This window comes from Ammospiza caudacuta, chromosome 10, assembly GCF_027887145.1.
Source record: "Ammospiza caudacuta isolate bAmmCau1 chromosome 10, bAmmCau1.pri, whole genome shotgun sequence".
Lineage (NCBI taxonomy): Eukaryota > Metazoa > Chordata > Aves > Passeriformes > Passerellidae > Ammospiza > Ammospiza caudacuta.
In genome coordinates this window covers 10172775-10198571 of record NC_080602.1, presented here as the reverse complement: position 1 = coordinate 10198571, position 25797 = coordinate 10172775, and the positions used below count along the sequence as shown (strand labels likewise).

Genomic DNA, 25797 nt, shown 5'->3' with positions numbered 1-25797 from the left:
AATTTTTCAATTTTTCTGCATTCAGATAATTTCCAATTATTTCTATTGGATTATTCAGATTATTTCTATAGATTAGTTTTAGGTAGACTGTTAATATTCAGACGACTTATTTTATTTTCAATTCATTTCTATTCAGATTATTTCATTTTAATTCTGTCCGCATAATTTAATTCAGTTGATTTCTAATGAGATTCATTATGGTTCTCTTATTAATATGCAGTTTGTTTATTCTCAATTTATTTCTATTGATATTATTTCAGATTATTTAGTTTTATTTTCTTTCTATTCAGACTATTTAAGGAGACTTCAAAGCAGCTATTTATATTGCTATAATTTACATGCATTTGATTCTATTAAGATTATTTAATTTCATTTTATTTGTGTTTTTTACTATTTAATTCCCATTTTATCTAGTCAGATTATTCATACTAATCTACTTAAATTAAGATAGTTTTTTCAGTTATTTTCTATTCAGAGTATTTCAGTTTATTTAGTTTCGTTACATTTCTATTTAAATTATTTTGTTCAGATTCTTTCTAATCTAATATTTTCAAACGTTATTTATATTTATTTTATATTCAGATAATTTCAGGTCATTTATTTTCATTTTATTTTTATTCCTATTTTTCTACTATCTTCCTTATATTGGTTATTTAATTCAGATTATTTATACTAATTTTACTTATATTTAGTTTATTTCTGTTCAGATAATTTCTTTTCAAGGTACTTATATTCAGATTATTGATTTTTATTTATTCCTATTTGGGTTATTAACACTCAGCTGGTCCCCCCAGTCCCCCATGCAAGGGGACCCAAGTCATTGGCACAGGGACTCTGGCTGCAAAACTCTCTTTATTCCGAGTACAAAACGGGGGACACAAGTGGGAGACCCTGGAATGCAGGGACAAGGGTCTGTCACCGCGTGTCACCCGGGCTGGGGTCACCCCTGTGCAGGGTCAGCCCTGGCCTGGGGTCAGCCTGAGGCTGTGTCAGTCTGGTGTCACCCCCAGGTGTCACCACCTTTGGCTGTTGTCACCCTGGCTGGTGTCACACCAGGTTGGATCATCCCTGGGTTGGTGTCCCCGAGGCTGCCCCCGGGTGGCAGTAGCTCCTCATGGTGCCAAGGTGCCTCTGCCTGGGTTCTTTCAGCATTTGGGACACCATGGAGATGGACCCAGTGAGGTGGTGGCAGTGCCCTGGGCACGCACTTGGGGACATCCCCCAGGGAAGCTGCTCCCACCTCCCAGCTGTGGCAGCGTTCCACAGTCCTGGACATTGCCCCAGAGATGGGACCATGGGCACCTTCAGAGCCCAGGCTGAGGAGCCCCAGGCTGGGGGTGACAGGGTGCCAGCGCAGGGTGACAAACAAGCCAGGTGACAGCGGGAAGGGGAGTCAGTTCTTGAACATGTCACACAGCAGCTTCTCCATGGGGGTGTTGCCGATGGTGCGGCGGAAGAAGAGCAGCTCCACGCGCTCCGAGGAGATGAAGCGCAGCGCTGGCAGGAGCAGCAGCAGCTTCCCAAACCTGGGAATGGAGCGGTGGCCATGGGTGGATGTCCCACCCTGGTGGCACCCTGAGGAGGTGGGGACAGCAGTACCTGACGGGTTGCCCGGGGTAGTGGGAACGGTTGTGCTGGCCCAGCATCACCTGTGACTGGTCCTGCAGGTTCTCCACCTGCTCAGGGTCCTTCAGGCCACGGGTCTCTGCAGGGACAAGGGGGTGACGGGCTGGGGGGGGACACGGGGATGGCCAGTGGTGGCTGCTGGGGGTGGCCTCACCTGGTTTGAAGAGCACTACGGCCTTCATGCAGGCAAATTCTGTGGGGTCAACAGCCAAGGCCTTGAAGCGGCCGAGGGTCTCCTGCAGCGCCCGCACGTCCAGGGTGGCCGGCAGCAGCTTCCCAGGGCCCGGCTCAGGGACAGCCAGGAGCGGGCAGCTCTCCAGGGGCATGGACCACTGGATGGCACAGAGCAGGAACAGCTCACTCCATGCTTCCTCCAGCAAGATCACCTGGGAGAGCGGGGAGAGCCCCAAAACCCCTGTTACCCCCAAAGCCTCCAGGACCTGTAGCCACCACAGCTCGTTGGGCTGATGAGCACCTGCAGGGGAACCCTAAGAATGCTGTGGATATGCTCCAACTGGCTGCTACATTTTTTGGGGTTCCTGTTGCCCCATAGGCAGATCCCCAATTCCTCATGGAGATTGCCAACCCCACCTGGTCACGGAAGGGCAGGTTGGAGAAGACGGGCAGGTTCTTGGCCCATTTCACAGCCATGAAGAGGAGCCGTGCTGAGGTCTCGTAGATGTTTTCGGGGCTGGCTGCCGGGTACGGCGCCACCTGGTACTCGCCAGCCGCCCGCTCCGGCTCGCTGCCCGTCACATCCACCGTCTCATCAGCTGCAGGGGTGGGAGAGGACACTGGTTGTCACCACACCGTGGGGACATCCACCACCCAGCCACCCCCTCTGCACTGGCAGCCACCCACCGTCCTCGGGCTCCAGCTTGGCGCAGGTCTCGGCCGTCATCAGGCTGGCCATGAAGCGATGGTTGGTGGGCGGTGTGGGTGCTCGGGGACCCGGGGTGACAGTGGCGCCAGGACCACGAGGAGCCGGACAGGTTGATGGGGGAACCTCACATGTGGTGGCCACGTGCTCAGGGGGCAGCTCAGCATCCAGCTGGATGCTGTCCAGCTGGACCTGGGCTGTGCTGCGGGGCTGGCGCTCATTCTGCACAGCTGGGCAGACAAGGTGGCATCAGCACCAGCCACCCCGCTGTCCCCCCTGCTGTTTGCCATTGTGTGTCCCTCCCATCTTACCGTCCTTGTTCATGCCAGCCTGCAGGCACTTCTTGAGCCGGCAGGCCTGGCACTGGTTGCGGTGAGCCTTGTCCACTGGGCACAGCCCTGTCCCTGCCTGGCACCTATGGGGAGAGGTGGCACATGGCTGCAGCCCCTGAGGTGGCCCCTGTCCCCAAGGAGCGTCCTCCCCCATTGGTACCATGTCTCCCCCCATGGGTTCCCTCCACCCACCAAGTGCCCACAACCATGGGTGCCCTGTCCCCAAGAGGTGCTGTGTCCCCAGTGGGTGCCCTGTCCCAGTGAATGCTCTGCTTTGATGGGTGTTTTGGCCCCATCAGGGGGCTCTGGACACCCTCTCCACAGGTGCCTCTCCCCCTGCATGCCTGTCCCCTGAGTGGTTTTAAGTCCCCCTGGGTCTCTGCCCCACCCATTGCCCATGCCCTGGGGTCCCTGGCCTGCTGAGTGTCCATCCCAGGGTACCCGACCCCACTGGGGGCCTGCCCCAAGCTCCCTGTCTTGCTGGGTCCATCTGCAGTGTCCCTGTCCCACAGGATCCATCCCTTCCCTGCTGGGTGCCCCATCCCATGGGGTCCCTGCTCTGCTGGGTGTCCCTACCCTCATAGGTGCCCATTTCCCCCACTCCTGCCCCACTGTGTCCATCCCCTGCATCCCTGGGTGGCCATTCCTGGGGTCCCTGCCCTGTGGGGTGTCCTTTCCTCTATGGTGTCTGCCCATGGGACCCTGGTTCTCGTCCCTGCCCCTCTGGCTGCCCCTCTGTCCCCCCATTTCCCTGCCCCTGTTCCCACCTGTAGATGAGCTTCCTGCGGACGCTGCGCTTGAAGAAGCCGCTGCAGCCATTGCAGGCGTAGATGCCGTAGTGCTTCCCACTGCTGGTGTCCCCACACACCTTGCACAGCAGCACCGGGCTCAGGTCCTTCCCAGGGGCTGGGCTCAGCCCTGTGGGAGGGGAACTGTCACATCTGGGTTGACTCTGGGCATCCCAATGTCCCTTGTCCCACCCACAGCCCCTGCTGCCTCCCAGCAGCCTGGAGATGGGGTGGCTCCTGTCTGCTGGTTCAGCCCAGGGACATGGATGGGGACAACTCAGGGACTCCACGCAGGGTACAGCATCTTCCCACAGCCCAGCGATGCAGGATGGGCTCTCACAGGAATTTTGAAAATTAAAAAAGGGATGAAACTGTGTTCTTAGGGAGGGGGACACCAGGCATCCCAGAGAAGGGCTGCAATCAGGGATGGGAGGAGTCCTGGAGAAGGGACAGCTCTGGGGACGTGGGACACCCCAGACAACAATCACAGCAGGGAACTGTGGGGATCCTGGTAAAGGGCCAGGGACCAAGGGCATCCAGGTTTTTACAGGGGATCCCAGGAATCCTGGAGCAGGGGCATAGCTGGGGACCTCAGGGATCCTGGAGAACAAACACAAGTGAGGACCATGGAGAGGGTCGGGCACTGCAGGCATCCTGGCCTAGGGAAGGACCATGATAGGGATTCAGCATCTTGGAGAAGGATGGCAGCTGAAGAGCCCAGGCATCCCAGCGGACCATGATGGGGACCCTGGGCATCCGGGATAAGGACCATGAGGAGAAGCCCAGCCATTCGGGAAAAGGTTGGCAATGGAGAACCCAAACATCCCAAACAACTATGATGGGGACACTGAGTGTCTTGGAGATGAACCATAATAGGGACCCTCAGATATCTCAGAGAAGGACCATGATGGGGACCAAAGGCATCCAGAAGAAGGCCTTGATGATCCCAGGCATCTCAGATGAAAACTGCAATGGAGGACCTCAAGGTGATTGACCACTATGGGAATTCCAAGTATCCCATAGGATACTCGGAAACGAGCCCCAGCATCTTGGGGCGTGAGCACAGTGGGGGCCCGGCCACCCCAGAGAAAATCCCCAGGTGTCCCCCCGAGTCACCCCCGGTGCAGCGGCGCCGCCTCTTACCCGTGGGGCTCTCATCCAGCCCGGCGCTCACCACCGACCCCGCCGGGGACGCAGCCATCCCGGCCTGTCCCTGTCCGTCTGTCTGTCCCTGTGGATCCCCGCGGAGGCTCCAGCCAGGCGCTGGGGGCTCGGGCAGCTCTGCGGCCAGAGGGGCTCCTGCCTTGCTCTCTTCAAGGCGGCTTAGCGGCGGGCGCTGTGTAAGCAGCCGCCTCTTTGTCACCCTCTTAATCTTTAGTGTCTGCGCGGGGCGGGGGGGGATCAATCAGCCACGCGATGAAGAATTAAAAAGGTGCTGAGCCCCAGCCCTGTAACCCTAAACCCCGCGACACCCAAGCCACCCCCCCGCGCGCCGCCGTGGAGGTGTCACCCTGTGTCACTGCCACCCCCGGCACTGCGGGGCCGAGATTGCGGCACAGGAGGGCGATGGGGCCGGGGCTGGGGACCCCCCGTGTGCGTCGTCCTCCCCTTGGGACCCGCCAGGTCCTGTAAGCGCATAAGCCCTTCACTAAGGCGGTTAGAGGGGAATAACGAAAAGTGGTAATTAAGGGGGGTAATTTCCCTGCCCCCAAGTAATTAATTACCGGCCCTGATGGCGAGGGCAGGGGGGATGCTCGGTAGGATCCCTGCTGGGCCTCAGCATCCCCTCCCGGGGCCGGGGCCCTCCACGGATGTTGGGGCTGCTGACACGGCACAGGGTGGGGGCCAGGTGGCCCCGGGGTTATGCAACCACCGCTAAACCCTCGCGGTGACAGGGCAGCACAATTTGGGATTTGTGGGCTTTAGCCGCTAAACCCCCTCGCCCCGCTCAGGGGGGTGGCGGGTGGCACCGTCACGGGCCCGGCCTGTCCCCAGCCACGGGCCAGGCTGAGGACAGGGGGTCCCGGCCTGCTGTGCCCCTTCCAGAGGGGCTCAGGGGTGTTGGTGCCCTGAAGGTGTCCCAGGGGACAGGCCCTGGTGGCAGGTCCCTGCTGAGGGCTGGCGGCAGTGACTCCAGTGGATCCATGGGGATCACCCCTGCGGCATCCTCGACTGATGCGGCTCCATCCCCCTGCCTGCAGCGTTCCTGCATCCCCTGCCTGCAGCGTTCCTGCATCCCCCTGCCTGCAGCATGGCTCCATCCCCCTGCCTACAGCCTACTTCCATCCCTTTTGCCTGAAGCGTTTCTCCATCTTGACAGTCTGAACTGTGACTCACTCTACCAGCCTTGCCTGCACCATGGCTCCATGTTCCCACGTGCAGTGACATTCCATCACCTTTCCTGACTGTATGGCTCTATCATCGTTCCTGCCTGCACCACGGCTCCATCCCTGCCTGCACCATGACCCCATCCCTGCCTGCACCACGGCTCCATCCCTGCCTGCACCATGGCACCATCTTTGCTTGCACCATGACCCCATCCCTGCCTGCACCATCCCTGCTCCATCCCTGCCTGCACCGTGACCCCATCCCTGCCTGCACCATCCCTGCTCCATCCCTGCCTGCACCATGACCCCATCCCTGCCTGCACCATCCCTGCTCCATCCCTGCCTGCACCGTGACCCCATCCCTGCCTGCCCCACAGCTCCAAGCCCTTCCAGCCCCCTCCCAGCCTGGGACCCCCCATTTCCCCTGGGTGCCCTGTCCCACCCACAGCCCCGTGCTGACCCAGATCTCTGACCGCCGCCATCTGTGGCAGGGGCCGCCCCCTCCTCCCGCGGCAGAATTATGACGCTGGGCTAATGCAGAAGGAGCAAGCTGTCACCTCCCTGCCCGGCCCCTGGGTGCCTCCACACCTCTCACCCAAGGGTGGAACACTCCTGAGGATGCAGGAACCCTGGCATACCGGGTGCCAGCCCTTCCGTGGGGACATGGGCCACCAGCACCAGGGACAGCGGGGAGGGCCAGCGTGGCGGTGCAGCTGAGTTAGGCTAATTTACCATCCCCTCCTTGCCGTTGGGTAAAAGCCAGCTCTGGAGCAGGGATTTGGGAGGGGGATTAGCTGGGCCAACCATCTGCTGCCAGCCAATCATCAGCACCCCCAGGAAAGCCAATAATTACAAAAATATGGTTTCCCACCCCGTTTCTCCATTGCACCCTGATGGGCGCTGTGCCTGTGGTGGAATCCCCATGGAGCAGCACCCTGTCCTCTTCCCAGGGATGAGGGCTCCATGAGCACCCAACTGGGCCCTGCTGGGAGCCCAAGCCAGCCCAGCCTGTTTGGGTGAGACACGAGCAGGCCTGAGGCCTGGAGGGGCTCTGGGTGTGGGTGGGGGTGAAGGAGCAAACGTTAAAGCCCGAGGCGGGGTCGTGACTCGGCTCGGTCACAGATGCTGGGGCAGATGCCACAGGATTACCCAGCCTAAAACCTTGGGATCTGCCCCCCTTCCCCCCAGCAGGCAGAGAGCGTTTAATTACTAATTTACTAATTACCTAAAGATGCTGGCAATGGGCTGGAGAGCTGCGGTCAGGAGCAGCCCCAGGGCTGCAGTCACCCTAATCCCACTGGCTGTGGGGAGCTGGTGGATGCACCCTGGCCAGGGACAGCTTGGCTGGGGACACTGAGTGACCCAGGGAAGCACCACTGTCCTGGCAGTCCTGCTCTGCTGGTGATGGCATGGAGTGGTGGGGAATGGGACAGGACAGTGGGGACAAGGAGGGAGACAATGGGGACAAGGAGAACATGATGGGAACCAGGAGGAGATATTGGGGATCGAGGGATGCAGTGGGGACCAGGAGGGGATGATGGAGACCAAGAGGGGCCAGTGGGGGAGGAGGGGAGATGATGGGGACCAAGAGGTGACAACAAGGATCAGGAGGGGGTGATGGGAACAAGAAGGAGGTGATGAGGACTGGGAGGCAATAATGAGGATCATGAGGGGACAATGGGAACCTGGATGTTTAGATAGTGACCCTGAGACAACGACAAGTGGGAAGAGCAGGAGGTGACAGCAGTGACCAGGAAGGGATGATGGAGACCAGGACATGGCAATAGGGACAATGCAAGGATGATGGGGACCAGGAAGGTGTGACATAGATCATGAGAGGGCAGTGGGATGCAATAGGGTGATGGAGATCATGAGGGGATGGTAAGGACTGAGATGGGACGCTGGGGACTGAGAGGGGAGGATGGGAATGAGAAGGGTGTGATGAGTACATGTGGGCAAGACAACAGAGACCAGGAGAGGATGGCGGAGATCAGAAGGGGACAAGGCCAACAAAAGGTGACATGAAGTTCCAGGAGGGTGGCTGTGGGACCGGAGGTGGCTGGGAAGGGTTAATGTGGCCGCCTGCACTGAGCTGGGCCCGGGCCAGGCTCGGGTTTCACCTGTAATTAGCTCTTGTTTATTGGAGGCTCCTTGATAAATGATTCTTTGGAGGTTGCCCGATGACAGAGGGTGACAGTCACCCACCTGAGCCCTGCTAAAGCCTTCACTGACCCCTGGCACCAGGATTAAAGTTTAATGTGACTCTGGAGCTGACCCCGGGCATGCACCATTCTGGGGTGACAGGGCTGGGGACAGGCTGGTGGCCATCCCTGGGACATGGGGCCGGGCACAGGCTGATGGCCTCACAGGGCCAGAGGGTTTTGGCACCCAGAGGTGATTTGTCATAAGCCTGGTGGCCAGTGGTTACCAAGGCATTGTGGCCACAAGGGCTGTTTCCTGCCTCCTTTGGGGTCACCCAAGAAGTTTGTGGATGAAATGTCACACCAGGTTGGGTTTGTCCCCTCGGGACTGGCCCTCCAGGATGGGCACGGTGCCACGGTGCAGCCGGTCGGGGCACATTCCCAGAGCCGTGTGCCACTGCCAGGAGCCACCGCCGTGCCGGGGGCGGGCCGAGCTCCTGCCCCGCAGGCACCTTCGCAGCTGCGGCAGCTCGGGAAGCACCGAGGGGACCCTGGAGGTGACCAAGGTGAGGCAGCAGGGCACAGAATGACCCCTGAGGCTGCAGCCTGGGTGACGTGTCACCACAACTGTGGGGACAGAGTAGACCCCCAGGTATGGGGTACCTGTCCCCACTCCTGGACATGGTGTTTTCTCCTTGCAGATGAATCTCCTCGCCCAGGTAAAGGGGGACCCGGCAGGAAGGACACCTGCAGCCAGGTGATCCCAGCCCTCTGCCATGGTACCCAGGGCCCTGGTCCCCACAGCTGGGACCTGCCTGGTGCTGACTCTGGGCTGGGGGGGCAGGCTGTGGCCTGGGGGGCTGGGCTGTGCTGGCAGAGATGGGGGGTGGCAAAGGACAGGGGTCAGAAGGGGACGGGTCCTCGTCTTGCCCTGCCCTCTCTCCCCACAGGTGAGCTCCCTCCTTCAGGCCCTGCAAGTCCCGGACTGGCTGTTCCTCCAGCCCTGGCACTGGCTGGGCTCCTGGGTATGGCAGGTTTGGGGGTGCTGGCATGAGAACCCCAGCCAGGTGCTCGGGCAGGGGGTGGCAGCAGCCCAGGCCAGGGCTGAGCCACGCCACACGGGGCTGATGCAAGGTGTTTGTCCCTCCAGGTGAGCAGCTCCAAGCAGGTAAGTGCTGGCATTGCCCCTGTGCCCTGCACTGCCATCTCACTCCTGGCATAACTGAGCCAAGTCCTGCCCACCCTGCCTTTTCCTTGGCACCCATGGGTGCCTCAGCACCTGGAGGAGGCAGCCCCTTCCCAAAGGGTTTCCATCCATGGAGACCTGAGACCCAAGCTGTGCTTAAGCCACCAATGGTGTGGGATGAGCCAGCAGGTCAGTGACATTGCTGGTGTCCCCAGGGCACCGGTGGCCCTGAAACACAGCTGGGTCCCCAGGCAGTGAGCGGGGCAGTGACCACGGCAGGGTTCTTCCTCTGCGAGGGGCTGCTGGGACAACACTTCCACATCGTCCCCAACGGGGTGGCTGAGCCCCAGCCTGGGGACCTCTTCCTCTTCCCGCTGGCCTCGGGGGGCCCTGGCTGGTGGGGCGCCCACGCTGGCATCTACTGCGGCAACGGGGAGATCATCCACCTGGAAGGTGAGCCCTGGGAGCTGGCATGGCATGGGACATCTCCATGGAAGGGCATCTCCATGGAAGGGACACGGGGTACAGGGCCCTGTTTGCCCCGCAGGCAGCTCAGGGGTGTCCCCATCGGGCGTGGTGGCCAAGCACGGCAAGAGGCACCTGCTGCGGACGCGGGGCCGGGCGCGGGTGCTGCGCAGGAGGGGCGCGCTGGACGTGGCCGCGCTGCAGCGCCGGGTGCGCGCGGCCATGGAGCAGCCCCTGGACTACGACGCCGTCTCCTGCAACTGCATCCACTTCGCCCTCGCCCTCCTGGGGCTGGGCCACCTGGCTGGTGCCATGGTGGGTGCCGCCTCCAGATCAGGTGCCACCAGCCTGGGGTACTTTGGCATCTGCTCCAGACAAGGGGCACCAAACCTCTCCTGTTTTCCCAGGTGTCCCCAGCGCTGCAGTGATGGAGGTGATGGTGTGTCGCAGACATGTTTTGTGAAAAATCCTTTTGCCAGGATCATTTCTCTTGAGAAGCTGAGAAGCTTCAGCTTCTCTGTGTTTTGCTGCTTTGGAATGTGATTTGGAGAATTGTTTAGCCAGCATGTGAAATTGCTTTTACTTGATGACCAATGACAGCCACCTGTGTCAAGGCTGTGAGCAGTCACAAGAATTTTATTATCATTCCTTTTCATTCCTTCTGATGAAATCCTTTCTTCTATTCTTTTAGTATAGTTTTAATACATAATTTTCCTTTAATATATATAAAAAAATAATAAATCAGCCTTCTGAAACATGGATTCAAGATTCTCATTTCTTCCTTCGTCCTGGGACCCCTGTGAACACCACCACAATGCGGAATATGTGGGGCTGGAGCATCCTCCCCTGGGCACCAGAACTGCACCAGTGGTTTGCCAGTCCTCCCGTGTGGCAATAAACAGTTGCATGGAAACCCTGTGCCAAGCCTCTTTGATGTGTTGTTTTCTCACTTTTCCCAGAAGCTGCTGTCAAGGCATGTCCCACCTTGACACCCCTTGAAGGGAGAGGCTGCTCTTTGCTCCCTGTGGCCTCCTGAGACAATCATCTGCCTCTTCCACTGCTGCCATCTAATTTTGAGCGTAAAAATGAATATTCCATGGGCTGATGGGTTGGAAATGGGCCAAAAGGCTGCATCAGGTGTACCCCAGGGGTCAGCTCTGTGTCCAGTCCTGGTCAAGCTCTTCATTACTGGTCCAGTTGATGAGGTGGAGTGTATCTGCAGTGAGGGGGAGCATCACCAACCCATGGGGGTGCTGGTGTCAGAAGGGGAGTGCTGGGTCTGTGCTGGGCTCTCCCTGATGAGAGACACAGGGACACGCTGGAGAGACACCACAAGGGTACACCGAGGCTCTGGAGCATTTCCCTGGGAAGGGAACCTGAAAGAGCTGGGAGAAGGGAATGTCCAGTGGGATTTTATCACTGTTTATTGCAGGGGGGAAGAAAGGGGGAATCTTCTCTGTGTCTTCTGAGGGTTGGGGTCTCCAGGAAGGTCTGAGCTCCAAGCAGGGCTGGGGGCCCTGGGAGGGCTGGAGTGAGTGTGCTTCTGTGCTAAAGATTAATTGGTGTCCATTAATTAGATGCTTTATTCAATTCTGCAATCTGAACCATGGCCATTTTCCCTCGCTGCCCCATTCCTGTGGGATGGGGTGAGTGCTGCCCCATCCACACAGCTCCAGGGCTGGTCAGTTGCCTGGAGAAACAATAATGGGAATATCTGCCAATAGTATAAAGTACCTGGGAAAAATCAAAGAAATGCAAACAGAATCTCAACTATAATAAATAATGATAACTTATGACTGATATAATTTATAGTAATATATAAAATATATCTATATGAAACATCGTAATATGCATAGTCATATCTACAATAATATTTGTATTTAACATCTGTAGTATAGTTAATATATGATCATATATCTAGTATATAATTCCTATCATGTTATTGATAATAATATTAAGTATAAATTACAATATCTATAAGAATAATATAAATTAATACCATACCTAATATATATAATAATTTAGATATCATACATCACATATACTACCATGTGGAATATAGATCATAAAATATTAAATTTTATAATATAGTAGATAATACATAATACAATATGTAATATGTACCACATTAAATACTATATAATAGAATTCATATAATCTGCAATATAATATAACATATAGCATAACATATAGCATATATAACATACTGCATATATTATATAATATATAAACTGTAGAATGGTTTATGGATTATCTATAACACAGTATGTTATAGATATGCCATTGAATATAGCAAATATATAGTATTGCATACTTAATGAAATCTGTAATGTATTATAATGCAATGTAACATATATGGTATACAGTATGCAGCATGTAATAGAGTCTATAAATTATATGTAATGTATGAATAAATGTATATTATGTATACTGCACACTGTATTACATTAAAATAATAATAAAATGTAATACAGTAGGATTTAATAATACATATTATAACAGCCGAACATATAGCATTCTTTACTATAATGTAATCTATTTTAAACACATCTAATTATAACCGTACACAATCATGCCTATTGCAATAATGACAGATTTTGGTGGTTCTGGACGGGTATGTGTGTGGCTGTGAGCCCAGTGGCTGTCACTATGTCACAGCCGTGTCCCCAGCATTGCTCTGCTGAGGTGCCCCGTGTCCCGCTCCCAGACCCGCGCAGGTGCGGGGCCGCAGGGACCCCTCCGGTGCACCCGGGCTGCCCTCGGGCCGCGGTTCCCGGTGTGGCGGGGTCGGTGCGGCCGGGCTGTCCGGGGGCCGGGCCCGTCCCCGCCCGCGCTGACATCAGTTCCCTCCCGCGTCCCCCCCGCATCCCGCATCCCGCATCCCGCCCGCCGCCATGGCCGCCAGCCCGGCCTACGGCGAGGAGAAGGGCGGCTCCTCCAGCCTGGGCGAGCCCGAGTACGGCCACGACCCCGCCAGCGGCGGCATCTTCTCCTCCGACTACAAGAGGTGGGGACAATGCGGGCGCAGGGGACAAGGGCGAGCCGGCCCGGGCGGCCGCCGCTGAGGCCTTGGCCGCCGGGCTCGGCGGGATGTGGGACCCGAGCCGGGCTGAGGCGGCCCCCGACGAGGGGACAGGGACAGGGACGGGGATGGGGATGGTGATGGGGATGTGGATAGGGATAAAGATGAGGACGGGGACAGGGATGGGGCAGGGAATGCGGTCACGCCGCCGCCACCGTCATTGCAGGTTGCAAAGGCCGGAGAGGGTGGGAACACCGCGGGATTTGGAGATGGTGCGGCTGGGGGAGATGTGCGGGGATCTCCCCTGCACCTGCCTCCCACCCTTGGGCTGGGGCATCCCGGGCACGGTGTTCCCACCACGGGATCTGCTGGCTCCTGTGGCTCTCCTGAGCTGACACCCCCCGACCGCATCGAGGGAGGGATGTTGGGAATGTCACCCTGCCGTGGGACAGGCTCCTGCGGGGGACAGGGGTGAAGAGGAACGGGGGATGTGCTCCTGGAGCTGCAGGAATGTCTCTTGGCCCTCCTGACCATGTCAGTGTCCCCCACTCTGGTACTGTCCCCCGCTCCCTGCTGCCCCAGCAGGAAATCACTGAATCACCGTTTGACAGCATCACGCTCTCTACCGCGGCTGTGTCCCCCAGCCCAGCAGGGCCTCCCCATCCCTGCCCCTCTGGTGGTGTCCCCCCATATGACAGTGTCCCTCCTGTCCTGATTCCCTGGTAGTGTCCCCCATCCCGACCTCTTGGCAATGTCCCCTGTTTGGGAGTGTCCCCTCTCTCCCTGTACTCCTCCCTTGTGCTGCCGAGTGTCCCCCATTCTGGATGTGTCCCTGATCTGTGATCTGCTGGCAGTGTCCCCGTCTCACTGGGTCTCCCCTTCCCTGGACCCCTGGCAGTGTCCCCTTCCCCCTGATACTCTGGCAATGTCCCCCAGTATGACAGTGTCCTGCCAGTCCTGAGCCCCTGGCACTGTCCCCCACTCTGGATGTGCCCTCCATCCATGACCTTCCAGCAGTATCCCCATCTCATGGTGTCCCCCCCTTTCCTGATCCCCTAGTAGTGTCCCTTACAGTGTGACACTCCCTACCCCTGGCTGTGTCCCCAGTATGACAATTTCCCCCAGCCCTGATCCACTGGCAGTGTCTTCCAGTCTGGCAGTGCCCTCTATCCATGACCCACTAGCAGTGTCCCCATCTCAGAGCATTTGTCCCTCCCATGCGCCCTTGGCAGTGTCCCCCAGTTTGTCCAAGTCTCCCCCTCTCTGATCCCTCCTTGGCAATGACTCCCAGCCTGGAAATACTCTCCTGCTCCCATGTCTGCCAGTGTCCCCTGACCCCCACTGGCATGTCCCCCACTCTGGAAGCATCCCCCAGCCCTGACACCCTGGCTGTGTCTCCCCGTCTGTCCAGGTTACCTCAGTGATCTGCCATGAGTGCCTCCCACTCTGGTAGTGTCACCGCCCTCACGGCAGTGTCCCCTTACCCCTGACCTCCTGGCAGTGTCCCTCACACCCACAGTGTCCCCCACACCCATAATGTCACTATAATCTGCATGCTGCTCTTTGCCAGAGCCACACCAGGTCTGTCACCAGTCCTGTGAGCCATCCATGGCATCCATGGCACATGGGACAAGACAAATGCACCAAGTGTGACCCCACCTCCCAGGCTGGACACCCACGGGTGCCCCATCATGCCACCCTACCACCCAGGCAGAGTGTCCCACCATGATGTGCATTCCCTGCCCAGGACTGAGCCACACAGCACTGGGGAAGGAGCTCCCTGCAGTGTCCCCAGGTCCCAGCTGCAGGTCAGATGTCACTTTGGACCTGACGTCCCAAGGTGACCTCACCCACTGGGAGCTGCGTCCTGATCTAGGCTGCAACCCAACCCCAACCACGGCATCAGGTTTCAGCCCACTGTGCTGGGCAGAGGAGCGGGGCCACAGCCCTGTCACCATCCCCAGGGCCACTGCCGCCTGTCACAGCCATGATGTCCCTGCCGCCAGTGCAGAAGCTGCTGCGGCAGCTGCCGGTGGGGCCGGCTGGCTGGCCGAAAACACCAGAGGGTGCTGGTGTGGCCGAGGAGGTGACAAGCCCGGTGCTGGCCCCCGAGGCTGGACAAGCCGCCTGCTACAGCGCCCTGCGAGCCGATGAGCTGCGGCCACTCGCCGGCACCAAGCCCGCAGGGGACACTGGCACCGGGCCACCGCCGCGGTAAGACTACCCCAGGGAGCGCCCCCAGGACCCTCTGGTGTTGGTGGCTCTGGACGAGCATTGTCCCATGGGTGTCACCCTCAGATGCAGCCTTGCAGGGGCCGCAGTGTAGGGGGTGACCAGTGTCCCTTAGAAAAGAGGACAGTGGTAACAACGCTACTAAAGGCTGGTGGCATTTTCCCAGTCCGGGGAGGGGACCAGGGAAGGACTTTGCATTGGGGTGTGCGGGCACATCTATGCCACTATGGCCATGAGGGGACAAGGGACACTCAGCCAAGCCAGGATGGAGCTGGTGATGGGCACCTATGGTTTAGGGTGACAACCACAGCCAGGATGGGACAGGGTTCTTGTCCCAGTGCCTGGGATGAGGATGGCACTGGGTGCTAGCACCGTGCCAGTCCCTCCGGTTCCTCTTTCACCTTGCTGTAACCCAACTCCTGTCCCCATAAATATTTCATGATGAAGGGTTGGATTGCCAGCCTGATGGAAGGCTGGAAGCAGAAAAGAAAAGACTAAAATAAGGTAAAAATGTGAAAATGGTATTTTTTTTCCTCCTGGTGTGGTTCAGGCATGATGATCTCAAGGAGATGCTCGACAGCAACAAGGATTCACTCAAGCTGGAGGCCATGAAGAGGATTGTGGCGGTGGGTTGTCACTGGTGGGGACGTTGCTGGTGCCAAGCTGTCTCACGCTGTACCAGCCCCTGCTGTGCCAGCTGCCCAGTGTCACACCACTTCTTTTCCCCCTAGATGATTGCCCGTGGTAAAAACGCCTCCGATCTCTTCCCAGCTGTGGTGAAAAACGTTGCCTGCAAGAACATTGAGGTGAGGAAGGTCTTGGGTGGCCCTGGCAGCATGCCAGGGTCTGGCACTTTCCCTGTTTTTGGGGATTGGCTGGAGTTTGGGGGCTCTGAGGTGGCACCTTCACCCTGCAGGTGAAGAAGCTGGTGTACGTGTACCTGGTGCGCTACGCAGAGGAGCAGCAGGATCTGGCCCTGCTCTCCATCTCCACCTTCCAGCGAGGACTCAAGGTGGGCTGCTCTGAGGACCCAGGGGAGGTCTGGAGGAGCACTGAGCCTCCCACAGCTGCACTGCAGCCCCCCACATGTCCCCCCAGGACCCCAATCAGCTGATCCGTGCCAGCGCCCTGCGGGTCCTGTCCAGCATCCGCGTGCCCATCATCGTGCCCATCATGATGCTGGCCATCAAGGAGGCCGCCTCGGACATGTCCCCGTACGTGCGCAAGACAGCCGCCCATGCCATCCCCAAGCTGTACAGGTAACGGGCAGGGGATCAGCTGCTTTGTGTAAGGTACACCAATTGTTGTGATAAAGCAGCCAAGACTCAGTTTCTTCATGCAGAAGAGCCAATTCTTTAGTCACAAAGCTGATATTTGTAGGAAATATCAGAAGGCACTGTGTTAGATCTAATTGGCTAACAATACACTGACACTCAGTTTATTAGTCAGTAAATGGCTAGGGTGTACATTTGTCAAATCTCTCCATTTTTGGTTAGTTTACATATTTTGTTCACTGGTTCCCATGGGAGAGATTTCTTGTTTATTACAGGTGCAAATGGTTTTCTTACTAGAATAGTTTGTTATGCTAACTGCTTTCACTCTTGTGATTTTTCACATGGGAAGTTACAAGCTAACTGCTAGCTTAGCTAGAGTAATAGGGCCTAAACCATATTTTATAAGACCTTTCTTTTATAATATCTTTACCTGTATGCAACATCAATAAGGGTCTTGGCTGCTTGGTACAGGCAGGGATGGGGAGGAGTTTGATCCAGTATCACCTGCCCTGCTCCTCCCTCACAGCCTCGACTCGGACCAGAAGGACCAGCTCATCGAAGTGATCGAGAAGCTGCTGGCTGACAAAACCACAGTGAGCAGGATTCTGTGTCTCCCTCACCCCTAAATCTGGGAACATCACTGGCCTTGTGTCCTCATGGGGATGGAGGTGTTCTCACCAAATTGGTGTCATCTTGGGAATGCAGCCATCCCCCACAGCGGGGATGCCATTGTCTCACTGATCCAGCATCCATGAAGGGATGTGGCCATCTCCCAAACCAACATCTTTGTGGGGATGTCACTGTCCCTAGCAAGACAGAATCCACATGAGGATGCCACTGTCCCCACTGATCCAGCATCTTCACAGGAATGCAGATGTTCCCACAAAATAGTGTCCTTGTGGGGATGAAGCCATCCCTGGAGAGCTGGCATCCTTGTGGGAGTGCTGCTGTCCCTACTGGGCCAACAGCCTCATGGGAATTCACCAACTCCACTGAGCTGGCATCCCTACATGGAAGGGCTGCCCACCAAACCAGCACCCGTATGGAGATGCCACCATCCCCACCAAACCAACATCTTGTTGATGATCCCACCACTCCAGGAAGTCACCCCAAGCTTTTCTTTTGCAGCTGGTGGCTGGCAGTGTGGTGATGGCGTTCGAGGAGGTTTGCCCAGAGCGCATAGACCTCATCCACAAGAACTACCGCAAGCTCTGCAACCTGCTCATCGATGTGGAGGAGTGGGGGCAGGTGGTCATCATCAACATGCTGACCCGCTACGCCCGCACCCAGTTCCTCAGCCCCAACCAGAATGTGAGTTCAGAATGCCCTGGGAGCCTTGGGATGTCCTGGGAGCCCGTGGGGAGGTGGGGTGAAGGGGAAGTGTTCTTGGGAATGAAAATGATCCCACCTGCCAGCAGGAGTCCTTGCTGGAGGAGAACACTGAGAAGGCTTTCTATGGCTCTGAGGAGGAGGACGCCAAGGATGCCAAGGCAGAGGCAGCCTCGCTGGCCAAGCGCAAGCCCTACGTCATGGACCCCGACCACCGCCTCCTCCTGCGCAACACCAAGCCCCTGCTGCAGAGCCGCAACGCTGCAGTGAGACCCTCACTCCACCCTGTTCCTCCCCCAGGGCCATGGGTGGTGTCCATCTGTCTGGGCTTATGATGTCCCCACATTCTAGGACTCACTGGGATGCTTGAGGGACACCCAGAAATGGTGTCCTCAGGGTCAGGCTACCTCCAAGTGCTGAGAGTAGGACTGGGGGACATGGCCATTCCTCAGGGTGTCCCCCATTCCATGTGACACTTGGGTGTGTGTCCATAGGTGGTGATGGCCGTGGCACAGCTCTACTTCCACCTGGCACCCAAGGCAGAGGTTGGAGTCATTGCCAAGGCGCTGGTACGGCTCCTGCGGAGTCACAGGTCTGTGGCACCTCGGCTGTGGTGGTGTTCTACCCTTCCACCCCAGTTGTTGGAACCCATGGGGAGCTCCAAGACCCTTTTTGAGAGACTCCCAAAAAGCCCATCCCTTGAGGGACATCAGGCTGGAGGCCTTTTTTGGCTGGTCCAGTCCAGACATGGGGTGACAGCATCTTGGTGGCACCAGGCTGGTGGTGGGTCCTGGCCCATATTCACAGGGACTTGCTGAGGGTGTTTGACCCTTGCCCCAGTGATCATGTCCCCTCTTTGTCCCCACAGTGAGGTGCAGTATGTTGTGCTACAGAATGTGGCCACCATGTCCATCAAGCGGAGGGTGAGTCTCAGACTTGGTGTGGGAGGAGTTGGCCCTGTTGACCCAGAAAATGACACTAATGTCTCTGGCTGTACATGCAGGGGATGTTTGAGCCCTATCTGAAAAGTTTCTACATCCGCTCAACAGACCCCACACAGATCAAGATCCTCAAGGTGAGCTGGAAACACCTGTCAGGAGTGGGTTTGGGGCTTCATTGAGCCCTTTCTTTGGGTCAGCTGTCCTCATGCCCTGGGCACACGAGGACATCAAGACCCCTGTGCCCTGTCACCATGCCCCTATGCCGCTCATCTCTTCCTCATTTCCACAGCTGGAGGTCCTCACCAACCTGGCCAATGAGACCAACATCTCCACCATCCTGAGAGAGTTCCAGGTAAGCCATGGCCATACTGAAGCTGCCACCCTGGCATGGCTCTTGGTGCCAAACCACCACCATGGAGGGGGCAGAGGAGAGCCCCTCCAGGAGGAGTGGGCTGAGGCCATACCAACCCCATCAGCGGTTCCAAAGGGCCCCAGTGTGTGACCACTGCCTGGGGGAATATCCAGCACTGGCACATGGGTGACATGTCATGTGTGCCCTTCATGTGCAGACCTACATCCGCAGCATGGACAAGGACTTTGTGGCAGCCACCATCCAAGCCATCGGGCGCTGTGCCACCAACATCGGGAAGGTGCGGGACACCTGCCTCAATGGCCTGGTCCAGCTGCTCTCCAACAGGGATGGTGAGTACACACGGCAGGGGTGAAATGGGAGCTCCATCGCTCTCAGGGCAGGACCCAACTGAGGCTGGGTCTCTGCCCACAGAGCTGGTGGTGGCTGAATCCGTGGTGGTCATCAAAAAGCTGCTGCAGATGCAGCCGGCCCAGCACAGCGAGATCATCAAGCACATGGCCAAGCTCACTGACAACATCCAGGTTGGTTGGGGCGCTGCTGACCCACAGGGGCAGGGGATGGCAGCAGTGCCACATGTCTGGGGGCATTTCACAGGTGCCAATGGCGCGGGCCAGCATCTTGTGGCTCATCGGCGAGTACTGCGAGCACGTGCCCAAGATCGCACCTGATGTGCTGCGCAAGATGGCCAAGTCCTTCACCAATGAGGAGGACATTGTCAAGCTGCAGGTCATCAATCTGGCAGCTAAGCTCTACCTGACCAACTCCAAGCAGGTACCGGGGATGTGATCCCAGGGTGGGCCTCAGTTTCCCTGCCAGGGAAGGAGAGGCCAGCCCTGAGCATGTTCTCTGCTGCAGAGCAAGCTGCTGACCCAGTACGTCCTTAACTTGGCCAAGTACGACCAGAATTATGACATCCGTGACCGGGCTCGCTTCATCCGCCAGCTCATTGTGCCCACTGAGAAGAGCGGGGCCCTCAATAAATACGCCAAGAAGCTCTTCCTGGCCCAAAAACCGGCTCCCGTCTTGGAATCTTCTTTCAAAGGTACCCATCCCTGGTCACAGGGCATTGGGACATGGGGCACAAGCTGTCACCACAATGCTGCATGGCTCTACCTGAGCTGCTGCCTCCTTTCACCTTGTTGTAGATCGGGACCATTTCCAACTGGGCTCCCTGTCCCATCTGCTCAACGCTAAGGCTGTGGGCTACCAGGAGCTGCCTGACTGGCCAGACGAGGCCCCTGACCCCTCTGTGAGGAATGTGGAGGTGTGTGGAGCACCTTGGGTGCATGGGGGACGAGGGGCCAAGGTGTGGACACTGACTCAAGAGCCCCAGAAGGTGCCTAGGTACTGCTCACCTGCCCCTGTTCCCTCTCTAGTGCTCACACATCCGCTTGGGGATGGGGGGAAAAGGGTGGGTGTTTGGATCCCCCAGTCATGGGGATGGCCCTGCTCCATCAACCCTGTGCCAGCAGGTTCCTGAGTGGACCAAGTGCACCAGCCGGGAGAAGAGGAAGGAGAAAGTGGAGAAGCCTTTCTACTCTGACTCAGAGGGCGAGTCAGGGCCCACGGAGTCGGCAGACAGTGGTGAGGACCTGAGGGCATGAGATATTGGGCAGTGGTCACTGTGGCCATCAGGCAGGTGCCACAATGGTGGGGCATTGGACAGGGGACATGACAGTGGAGACACCCCATCATGGGAGGGACATGGCAGGAGATGTGGAGGGAGGCAGTGGTGGGCAGTGGGACTATCCAGGGATGCAGTGGGAGGATGCAGTGGCAAGGCAGCAGCAGGTGTGGGGATGCAGTGGGAGGATGGAGGATGTAGTGGGATGAAATGGGAGATGGAGGAATGTGGGGGGACACAGCAGCAGGGCTGAGCTGTGCCCCCACAGAGCCCGAGTCTGGCAGCGAAGAGAACGGCAGCAGCAGCAGCTCTGGCAGCTCCAGCTCTGGCAGTGAGGAGGAAGATGAGGAAGAGGAGGAGGACGACAGCGGGGAGCAGTCAGAGGACAAGGAGGAGGAGGAGGAGGAGAAGAGGCCAAAGAGGAAGGACAAGGAAGGTTCCCATAAGGCAGTCTTGGGGACTGCAGGCAGGTACACCCTGGGAAGGCAGGGGGATGCTCCCAGTGAAACCCCCACCCCAACCCCCTGAGCTGGGCTCTCCCTGCAGCCCCAGCGAAGAAGAGGAGGAGGAGGAAGGGGCAAAGAAGGCCAAGAAGAAGGCCCCGCAGGGGAGGAAAGGCCGTGCTGAAACCTCATCAGAGGCCAGCACCTCCGAGAGCAGCTCCTCTGGCTCCGACTCGGGCTCCGAGGCAGAGACCAAGCCAAGGAAGGCGGTGAGGGCTGGGATGGGCTGGGATGGGGGCTGCACAGGGATACCTGGACCCCATTGAACTCCCATCTCTGCCCCACTGCAGCCCCCCAGCAGCAAGGCCAGCTCCAAGGAGATCTCCCTGCTTGACCTGGATGACTGTGAGTGGCTGCCTGGAATATGCGAATGGCTGTGGTGGTGGTGCTGGGGAAACTGAGGCATGAGCAGTCATCCCAGTGCCATCAGGACTCCATGGGTCCTTTGGGAGCTGCAAAGCTGGGACAAGAACAGGTGTGGTGAGGGGTCCTTGTCCCCAGAGGATGGCTATGGGACAGGCAGCTGTGCCTATTGGATTGTCCCTGTGTGGCTGTGCACAGGGACAGCCTAGAGGGTTGTGTCTACACCAATGGAGCTGTGCCACTGGGCTGTCTTTGTGTGGCTCTCCCCATGGGACTGTGCCACCAGGGCTGACCCCACATGGCTGTCCCCATGGGGCTATCCTCATGAGGCTGTCCCTATGGAGTTGTCCCCATGGCACTATGCCACCATTCTGTCCTCATATGGTTGTCCCCATGTGCTTGTCCCCATGGAGCTGTGGCATTGGGCCTGTGCCCATGCTATTGTCCCCATGGAGCTGAGCCACTAGAACTGTCCTGTGTGAGTGTCCCCATGGGGCTATGCTCACAGCCATGGGGCTGTGAGCTCTGTTAACCCTTTCCTCACCCTTCCCCACCTTGCAGTCACTCCGCCTCCTCCCCAACCCATCCCCTCCAGCAGCATCATCTCCACCAGCCTGGTGACTGACCTGGAGGGCCTCACTCTCACCGACACCTCCCTGACACCCACCGTAAGTGTCCCCCATGCTCTCCCTGGGGAGGTCCCAGGCCTCCTCCTGTCACCTGTGGTGGCTCCTGGGCCCTCTGCCAGCTGCAGGGGTTGCAGGGAGCCCTGAGCAGCCCCCGCTGTCCCCTGGTGCAGCTGCTGAGCCCGGCGTTCAGCGCGGTGAAGACCTACGAGCTGCTGCACCGCATGGCGGGCGAGGGGCTGGCGGTGGAGTACTGCTTTAGCCGCCGGCCCTTCCCCAGCGACCCCCACATGGTGGCCGTGCAGATCCAGATCTCCAACAACACCGACACCGAGGTGAAGAACCTGCGGGTCAACGAACCCAAGCCACTGTCCGGCATGCGGATACAGGAGTTCCCTGAGATCGGTATGGCATGACACGGCGTGGCCGTGACTCTGAGGGAGGAGTGGGGACAGGGGTTGGGTGGGAATGTGGGATGTAGTGGCAGCCCTGTGGTTCCAGAGCACCTGGCGCCAGGGGACACAGCCACCGTGGTGATGGGCATCGACTTCTGTGACTCCACCCAGGCAGCAAACTTCCAGCTGTGGTGAGCATCTGGCGCCGGGCAGGGCAGGATGGGTGTCTCCAGGGATTCAGGGCATCAGATGCTCCAGAGATGAAGAAAGTGGGATGGGTATCAACATCCCTCCACATAGCAAGGGACAGGAGACAGCAGAAGCAGGGCATGAGGGGATGGGGGGCAGCAGGACAGGCACCAGAGTCCTTCCAGGGAAGGAGGAGACGGTCAGATGGGTGTGGGGTGGGTGGGGGACACCAGGAAATGCACAGGCCTCTCTGCAAGGGGACAAGGAGGCAGCAGCAGCTCCAGGTCCAGCCTGACAGGTTCCCCCCATTCCTGAGCCCTTTTGTGCCACAGTTTCAGCAGTCACCCCTGCCCAGGGCAGGGATGGGAAGCAGGACATGGAGAGGGGACATAATTGGAGCACATGCCCTTCTGACCCGCCTGTCTCCCCAGCACCCACACGCGCCAGTTCTACGTCTCCATCCAGCCACCCGTGGGGGAGCTCATGGCCCCTGTCTTCATGAGCGAGAACGAGTTCAAGAAGGAGCAGGGTGAGTGGGGCCAGGGATGGGGACAGAGTGCTGCACGGGCACCCACCACTGACACTCACCCCCAATTTTGTCCCCTCTGCCGCCCTCGCTGTGGCCCTAGAGCACCTGGCACGGCTGGGTGAGGGTAAGTGGCTGCTCAGCTGGCCCCTAGACTAGCTCTGCTCCCCTCACCCCCCCCTGCACCCCCAGCCTGTGGGCTGGGGTGACCACCCTGGTGCCAGGGTGGCCTTGTTGGGTCTCCACAAAGTGTGAAGGGCCCATGTCACCCTGGCGCTCCCAGAACTGTGTCTGTGAATGACACCCTGTGTCCCCATGCTTCTGGATCAGCACATCCCCACCCTGACCCCATGGATGGGGTCAGTGTTGAGTAGGAGGTGCTTGGTGCCCTGTAGCACCTGGCCCCATTGCTGCCACTGTCCAGAGGAGCACATCCCCAGGGATGTGGCTGCTGCCACCACGCAGGCACATGGGATGAGCCCAGGAAGGGTTATGAATGATTTTCCCAACTCCACTGAATGCTGAACCAAGAGCAAGCAGAGCAGCCAGCTCAGGATGTCATGGGGAACCTGAACTCAGGGAGCTGGAGGGGCTTGCTTTGGGCGTGTCAAAGCAGGGCCCAGCAGGGTGTGTGGCCAGAGACAGGCAGGTGCCTCTGTTGCCTGCTCTAGGGAAGCTGATGGGCATGAGCGAGATCACAGAGAAGCTGACGCTGCCTGAGAAATGCCGAAGTGACCACACCATCGTCCAGCAAGTGACCTCAGCTGCCAACGTGGGCCGTGTGCCCTGCGGTGCCAGCAATGAGTACAGGTAGCTGCACCCCCAGACCTGGATCAGGCAGGCGCTGTCACCCCTCCGTTCCCACCCGAATCACAGGGGGACACTCAGGGCTTCCTTTAGGATGAGGAGCCTGCATGAACCCAAATGGGACAGCAGCCGTGGGTGGCAGGCACCTGCCTGTCCCCACCAGAGCATCCCGTGGGACCAGAGAGTGACAGGGGACAGCTTGCCTTGAAGCCCTGTGTTTACCACCCAACAGGTTTGCAGCCAAGACGGTGACAAGCGGGAGCCTGGTGCTCATCACCCTGGAGCGGCGGGAGGGCTCCACGGCCCAGCTGACCATCAACAGCGAGAAGATGGTCATCGGCACCATGCTGGTGAAGGACATCATCCAGGCCCTGACACAGTGACAGCCGGGCTCTGCCGCGCCCATGGCCCTGCCCTCCCACCCCTTCTGCCCCATGCTGCTCCCCAAAACACTCCCTTGCCCCTGTTTCTGCCAGGTTGTTCCCTGCCCCGATCCCAAAAGGGGCGGCAGGCAGCGGCCCTCAGGCCAGCTTTGCTGCTGGGCGGAAGGAGCAGGATGTAGCAGATGGGATGCAGGGAGGTGTCCTACTCGGGAGGGCAGAAGCAGTTCCAGCCCCCATGGAGCACAGTGTGGCCCCAGTCCCTCACTGTCATCTCCCGATGTAACCCTTATTTATTATGTCCAGCATCTCCCAATAAAGTTCTTCTCCAACGTGCTCTGTTTCCCTCCTCTGTTCTGTGGGCACATCAACCCCAGATTCCCCCCATGCCGGGCTCTGCCAGCCTCCCCGGGGCAGCCACAGGGGACAGCAGGGGACCAGCCATCCCTTAGCTGACTGGAAACATGCAGAGTGTCCCAGGGGTGGGTGGCTGCTGCGTCCTGGAGAAAACCTGGCACATGGTGTGGGAGTGAACCCCCCAGGGCAGGAGGTGCTCAGTCAGAGCAGGGATCTGAGGAGTTTTGGGAGGGTTCCAGCTATTTATTCAAGGCAGAATTGCTCATGCTTCGACCGCAGAAATACCTGCTACGTCAGGGCTCGGTCTGTTCTGCAGTGTCACTGGAGGGATTCCTGGGGCCAGCTCGGGGAGGCGTTTCATCTCCAAACTGGGATTACAAAAAAAGAAGGAAATCTGACTCTTTATTAAGATCTCTCCTCCCAGCACAGGCTGGGTGGGATTTCAGTGAGCACTGGCTCTCTCCATCCAAAGCTGCAGCTCAGCTCAGCACAGAGTCAGGCCCGGCACCAGAGGCAGAGGATGAGCAAAGGACGCGCGGGAAGGTCTGAATCCCGAACCGCCTCCGCTGCCACAAAAAGGGTGAGGGGCTTTCTGCTTTTTCCGGGTAAGAGATGAAAAAAACCCCTTTGTGTTTTCTGATGGGTGAGGAATCCCTGGCTGGAGCAGCAGCAGCAACCACTGCATGTCAAGTGCTTGTTCCATAGGGAAAAAGCCCATTCCCATAAGGACAGGGGCTGGAGCTGCAGCTGCCTCACAGGGAGCACAATGATGCCACCACCCTATTTCCTTTAGGGAGGCTGATTTAACCCTTGGGCTCCTATCCCTTCATGGGCTCAGCGAGTGCCGCAGCCTGTGTGTGGAGAGATGCCCTTGGGGACCTCACTTTAAACCCCTGGGGGTCCCATTCACTCATTGGGGGCTCAGTGAGCACCACAGCCTGTGTGTGGGAGCACTGAGGCATCCCTGGGAGGGAGTTTGCAGCCAGGCATCACAGTGCCACCACTCCATTCTCCTTAGGGGGACTGATTTAAGCCCTTGGGAGACTCATTCTCCCAAGGGGAGCCCAGAGTGCTGAGCCTGTGTGTGGAGAGCTGCTGGAGCCAAAGGGGC

General features: G+C 57.8%; 3 protein-coding genes across 3 annotated transcripts; 2 read left to right on the top strand and 1 right to left on the bottom strand.

Moving 5' to 3' along the window:
• Positions 1-1393: 1393 nt before the first annotated feature.
• NR2E3 (nuclear receptor subfamily 2 group E member 3) lies at positions 1394-4827 on the bottom strand. The gene is made up of 8 exons (XM_058811567.1): positions 4770-4827; positions 3606-3756; positions 2818-2921; positions 2488-2736; positions 2218-2399; positions 1781-2012; positions 1600-1705; positions 1394-1526 (listed from the first exon to the last, which is right to left on the bottom strand). The coding sequence occupies exons 1-8, from the start codon at positions 4825-4827 to the stop codon at positions 1394-1396; spliced, it is 1215 nt and encodes a 404-aa protein (XP_058667550.1).
• A 3668-nt stretch (positions 4828-8495) lies between these two features.
• Positions 8496-10410, top strand: LOC131561702 (uncharacterized). Its single transcript, XM_058811074.1, has 6 exons — positions 8496-8660; positions 8796-8813; positions 9245-9262; positions 9496-9733; positions 9828-10060; positions 10153-10410. The coding sequence occupies exons 1-6, from the start codon at positions 8496-8498 to the stop codon at positions 10171-10173; spliced, it is 693 nt and encodes a 230-aa protein (XP_058667057.1). The 3' UTR covers positions 10174-10410.
• Positions 10411-12628: 2218 nt separating this feature from the next.
• Positions 12629-24601, top strand: AP3B2 (adaptor related protein complex 3 subunit beta 2). The gene is made up of 27 exons (XM_058811294.1): positions 12629-12752; positions 15550-15625; positions 15731-15805; positions 15916-16011; positions 16098-16258; positions 16800-16866; positions 17402-17584; positions 17692-17868; positions 18097-18194; positions 18471-18525; positions 18606-18677; positions 18833-18895; positions 19113-19245; positions 19328-19437; positions 19511-19687; positions 19772-19958; positions 20062-20180; positions 20389-20500; positions 20809-21010; positions 21087-21252; positions 21334-21388; positions 21968-22074; positions 22206-22437; positions 22534-22618; positions 23048-23145; positions 23814-23952; positions 24182-24601. Exons 1-27 carry the CDS (start codon positions 12640-12642, stop codon positions 24330-24332), a joined length of 3309 nt encoding a protein of 1102 aa, XP_058667277.1. The 5' UTR covers positions 12629-12639; the 3' UTR covers positions 24333-24601.
• Positions 24602-25797: the final 1196 nt, after the last annotated feature.